Consider the following 6,062-nt stretch of genomic DNA (forward strand, 5'->3'; position numbering starts at 1 on the left):
GTGTTTAAACGAACCAAACCAATCTATTAATCTGAAGTTATATCTATCTTGGAGGTTTTATTTGAGGCCGTATTTAGTGTGGGAGTAAACTCTAATCCTCTTTCAGGAAATCGGTTTAGTTAAGTCAAGACAAGGCAAAAGCCAGACAGACCATGTCTGAGAGAGCTAATGTGAGACAATCTGGTTTAAAAGTACAATTGAGTTGAGAACTATGTTTGAGTGGAAAACCAGTTCTGTGAGGGCAAAGGTTGCAGTGTTTGAGGGAGTTTTTGTGTGTTCTGTTGACCACATACAGTGTTTGTAGTCTTTACACCTGAGAAAATGTTGTAACTTAAACTTGTTGAAATATATTCTATGACACCAGCTATGAATTTATATATCAAAGACTCCATATCATCCCATTCCCCTTATCCCATTTGCACCAAAGGCCGAGGTGCACAAGCACATCCATTCATCCCGTCCACTGAGGAGAAACATAATGCAATGCACAATTCCACCAATTCATGCAAAGCTGGCAGCCTCTGCTGAAGTGAGCTGAGCCATTTCCTATTTATACCACAGCACCCCATCAGTGTCAATCCAGAGCATGTGTATTATTTCCTCAGACTCTGTATCAGACTTGCATCTAAATGAGAAACAATAGAGGCCAACAGGAAGCAAAATCAAGTGCTAAATGGCTAAACAGGAAAGGATCTCTGGAAAAGTCCCTCGTGCTCATAAATAAGTAACCTTAAGTCCGCAGAGAGCTGGGCTTTAGTTCAAACAGAGAGGCTTTGACGGAGGGTGACACTCACAGTCAGCGCAAGAGTTTGCTCTGTAACCGAGTTAAACATGAACGAACGATATATCTACCAGGCTGGACACAGGCAAGCTAATTTTAGCTCCATTGCTTGTGTTGAGCAGAGTAAGACAACAACGCAGGAAAGAAAAATACAGTATGTAATACAGAGCAGCAGGTCTGATATGTTTCTTCTGTTGAGTGTTATTTTAATAAGGAAAAAGTGAAGGAAACAGTAGACTCACTCATCTGAAAGAAAAGGTGTACATGTGTGAAAGATTTTACCACCAGTCTGCTATTGCATGTTTCAACTTGCATCTAAAGCAGTCCAGTAATCTAACTGAGTCATACACTTCCTCATTAAATGCATCCTATCATTATTTCACTTCTTATGGAACATAAAGAAATGGGAAACTAATAGCCTTCCAATCAATGGATACAGAATCATTTTATATTTGTCTTACTAAAAAGTCAAAAACTTATACCAAAATTAACCTTTCTGATAATCAAAAATGTGAATCGGCACAAGATCCAAAAGGGTCAAGGTCATTAAAGGATCTGGATCGGCCAGAGGACCTCATAAGAAACTCAAAGGTCATTTGAGTGTTTACAATGTAAGGTGTGTGGGGAGATTCAATGTTATCCTAAGCAAACATGGGCATGAGTAGCCTTGTGTAGCCGAGGTTACATTGTGCTGACAGGGGCTGTGGCTCAAGGAGGTTCCTGCAGGGTTTTTTTTTTGCTTTGGATATGGTTGTTCTCTCTGTGGGCCTTGGTGAGCTCTGGCACAGCACAGCTCCTGTCAAACTACATGAGTTATTGAATCGCTGATAAGAGTTTCACTGCTTTGCTTCACAACAACAGGAGCTGTGAACAATCGTCACTCTGCTCTTTTGCATTTTGAAATTTACAGCCCTTCTGTGTATGTGTGTGCCACTGCTGCTTATATTTGCACTGGCACAGCTCTCTACAGTTATGGGAGCATTTTCAGCAAAAGAAAGTAGGTTGGCTGCATGCACTCCTGCAGATAGCGAGGAGGGGAACAGTGTTACATACAAACCAGGTTGTAAGTCAAGGTACTAACTATTACGATCCTCCACAGCACTAGGCATTAAAGAAAAGGTTGTAATATGCCAACTGTGGTTAAGTCACAGTTTGCAAGAGGAATTTACGGAAGAAAGAGTTGAGAAAGAGAGTGAGAAACAGGGTGAGGAAAAGGGAGAGGAGGTGGGTGGGGCAGACTCATTCCTCAGGGCCAGTTGAACTTTCCACGCTCGTTCTGCAGGCTCAGAGGCCAGAGTGCACCCGGAACCACCGAGGCATTCAGTTCAGGAGGAACTACAGACTAACTGCTCATGGCTTAAAGCACTTATGTGTGGAGACACATTAAAAAGAAGTTTCCATCACACCTACACACAGCCGTATATTTGAAGTCAAACTGACAACTGACTGACTGTGTGAGCTAGGACATAAAAACTTCACATTACATTTTAAACGCACCATAACTCATGGATCAGTGTCTTGAAAACCCTCATCACAAGTTAAATATGTGGGAGAGCAGTCTCACAAAACTCCACAGATCATTTCATTGATTAATTATTAGCGACTGGAGTATTAAAGAGAAAGATCAGTAAAAAGTCTGACAAATTTCTTATACATCTTGATGTTATTCCTTCTTTCCTATCCAATTACTTATCATGTGACTCACTGGAGGTGTGCCGACCCCCAGATTGCTTTAAATGGTGGCCCAGTCACTGAATATGGCAGGAACTTTAACGGATTGTGAACTCAAGATCTTTCCTCTCCCCAAATCAAAATGTGTCTCAGATCCCATCAAAACGAAACCTCATCGTGGCTCCCTCTGGACCCTAGTTTAAAGACCACTACCATTTCTCTACCTGGCTTAACGCGCTGCTTTGCATTCCTGCTACATTTGCGTAAACGTGAAGAATTTCCTGAGAAGCTGCATTTAGCGCGCTGACAGGCCTTGACCACAAGTTGCACACTTTAAGTTCAGACTTGAGCAGTTGCCAGTGAACGTGTGTAGATGAGGAGGGTGTGTAGAGGAGGGTGTGTAGATGTGTGTGTGTGGGGGGGTGAGATGAAGAGAGTGGTGTGTAGATGTAAAGTGAAAGTAGTAAGATACGAGGATTAATCCATATGGGCTCCCCAGTGAGTAGAAAGTTAAGAGTCAGACCGGAGGAACATACCCCAAAGTGCTGATGAAGCCATGCACCGAGCCTTCCGCGTAAAGAGACACAATGTCTCCAATGTGAAGAAAACTGGATCTGTGCTCTGACATTTTCACTGTGTAGATGTCTCCTGATTTCCCATTTAATAACCCAATGGTACTTCTCTTCGGGTGAAGTGATCCACGCGTTACAGCGCCTCCAGTTTAGCAGCAGTCCTCGGATCCACCTTCATTCTTCCAGATCTACATTTCAGCAAGTCGATTGAGAAAGTGCACAAAAACAGAAACAAAAAAAACGGTGGCGCTTTTCTCTTTCCTTTTTTTTTCTTTTTTTGAGAGAGAGCGAGAGAGAAAAACGCTGTGTTTTAGACTTATTCAACTTCTTCCTGTATGTCACACAGACCGGAGAGGGCTCTTCTTCACATCCACTTCAGGGGGAGGAGACTGCTGCTGTCAGGGCTGTGGGCAAATTCCGTTCAATGACATGTTTTTGTTTTTATTCAGAGCGCGGCCCACTGAAAAAGTCTTTCACTGATCACTTTTAGTTGTGACTTTACATGGCAATACAGCTATAGTTGTAGGTGCAGACATGTAATGCATATTAAAAATATTATGGATCATAATGTATCATAAAGTCTGCTCAATAGACTACAAGAGGTGAAATATCCTTGTTGTTTCTATTGGAATAGTGCATGATAAGATTTATGTGTGAATATGTGAGCATAAACATTAATATATGTGTCTTTTATACTCCTGTACTAGATAGATAGATAGATAGATAGATAGATAGATAGATAGATAGATAGATAGATAGATAGATAGATAGATAGATAGATAGATAGATAGATAGATCTTGGTAAAAACAACAACATATAACAAACAAATAATGAATCAATCAACAAAACTGAAATCACAACAGTATTTCACCAACTGCAGGAGGTGCAGCCAGAGGACACAAAATATATTAAAGCTGGACACAATTCATGATGAGCATGTACTGCAGCAGACAAAGAAGACAACAGAACAATAGAAATCATAAATCACACATTAATAGCCCTTTTTCACATGATCTGATTTCTTTTCATGACTGTGCTTAGTTTTGGACGCCAACAACAGCCACATAAGGCCAGAGTGGGTCTGACAAAAAAAATACAGACAAGCTAGTAAATGTTTCACTTTACAACAGAACCACACATGGTAGTGGGGTTTCATTCCCATGAGGGTAGGTGTAATGTCTTTGTGTTTTCTGTTTTGTCTATTTTTTTGTGTGTGAAATGTTTTGCACTCCTGGGTCACCATACAGGTTTCAAAAGGTCCACAATCTTCTTTCACATCAGTAGCTTCAAGCCTGAATACACAATCATCATTAGTGGAAAGTAACTTAACACATTTACTGTAGTTTCTGTTACTTTATGCTTCTACTCCACCATGTTTCCATATTCTTACCACACTACAGTACATGTATTTTTTTACAGCTATAGATACTAGTTACTTTTCCAATTAGGATTTTACATATAAAAAAGCTTATAAAAGCTGTAAAAAGCACTGTCAAAGTTAAAACCCTTACAAAAAAACAAAAAACAAATGGGGCTTGGGCTCCCTGTCACCTGATGTCAGATAAGATGTCTCTGAGTTATTAGCAGTTCCACCCAAAGAGACATTTCCCCTCTAAACTTGTCATTTAAAGAACGATTGAACAGCTAAAAGAGCAAAAATTATCTAATGTTTTGCAAAAGGGTAAAAGATTAGAGAAACATCCAAAAAATAAATGAAAATATGTATATCAGAACTTTGCTTTTTCTTCTTTCCTGCCCCATTAATCATCACCTCAGAGGACTCCTCCCCTGGGTTTGGAACCACTTGACTAAACTACTAAACTGCATATAGATCAAAGTAGTTCCACCTTAACCAGCTACAGTTAAATACTACATACACATTGATGTATAGGTATTAACGATTTAATAATGTCAAATATTACTAATAATTAGTCACAGGGGACATTTTTTTGCAGGAGAACTTTTGATACTTTGAAGTAGGAGATCTGAATACTGCTGCCACCACTGACAGTGACTATAATGATGACAATGATGATGATGATGAAAGCGATGATAATTTTTCTGTGGAAACTGTTTTTGGTTTTGAAACTTAAGGCCACAAAACGTACCAATTGCCAACTGTGCACCAGGCAGTGAAAACAATTGAAAGCACCACCATTAATCTAATGTTAGCTGGTGTTTACCCTATTAGTTACCTAATTTATTGGAAACTTGGGATTGGAAAACTAAATGACCTACAGAGAGACAATGACAGAGGCCTTTAAGGAAGAGAGATGTGGTGGTTTTGGACATGTACTACCTGTATTCATACAGTAGGGGTCGCTAGATAGCCTCAGCCTCAGCTGCACTGTCATACAGAGGATCCCATTATCTGACCTATATCGCCCTCTAGTGTTCACTTGTGCTCAACCAACAGGTAATTCTGCTGCTTCCCTGACTTTGTCTGTGTGTTAAATACAAACAAATAGACAAAAGGCTTTTTTTCATACTGGTGCCAACGACTTGTTCCTCAGGCATATAAACAGTCTGCAGGTGAGACCCAGTGACACACATTTAAATCTGAATGGGCTCGTCCACAGGAAGAAACCAAGCACTAAACACTGGTGGATGATTGTAGACCATAGAAATTAAACTAAATATAAATAATATATATATATATATATATATATAATTACAAACTAAAATAAAACCTATATGAATGGTGGAGGATAGGATAGGATACAGCTGCTTAATGTAGACTCATGTCCAGGAGCCCCTGAAGACTCTTCCATCACTGATTACTGCTGACCTTTTTATGCTGTAAAATGATCTACTGTTGCCACACAAACTGGTCTATGTCTGCCTGGAGGTAACTTGTTTACAGCCTCGATGTGCGTAATAATCATTTTGATACAGAAAATAGGAAGTGATGTAGTGTAATTTACAGCCACAATATCACATAAGGCTAAATATATCATAGCTAAGGCTTATACTGCCCTACAAAGCCTAAAATGCAGTAACTACTTATTTATTTAAAGCATAATTAAGACCAAAATCT

At 39.6% G+C, this 6,062-nt stretch overlaps 1 protein-coding gene across 2 annotated transcripts in view; it reads right to left on the reverse strand.

The window, feature by feature from the left end:
* The window catches only part of itpr2 (inositol 1,4,5-trisphosphate receptor, type 2), a 57,696-nt gene extending 54,290 nt beyond the window's left edge, over positions 1-3,406 (reverse strand). For both annotated transcript variants that reach the window (XM_051382768.1, XM_051382767.1), the window contains exon 1: positions 2,989-3,406. In XM_051382768.1, the coding sequence (XP_051238728.1) occupies positions 2,989-3,080 (92 nt within the window). In that variant the 5' untranslated portion in view covers positions 3,081-3,406. The remainder of the gene's footprint in view (positions 1-2,988) is intronic.
* Positions 3,407-6,062: the final 2,656 nt, after the last annotated feature.

Source organism: Dicentrarchus labrax, unplaced genomic scaffold, assembly GCF_905237075.1.
Source record: "Dicentrarchus labrax unplaced genomic scaffold, dlabrax2021, whole genome shotgun sequence".
Taxonomy (NCBI): domain Eukaryota; kingdom Metazoa; phylum Chordata; class Actinopteri; family Moronidae; genus Dicentrarchus; species Dicentrarchus labrax.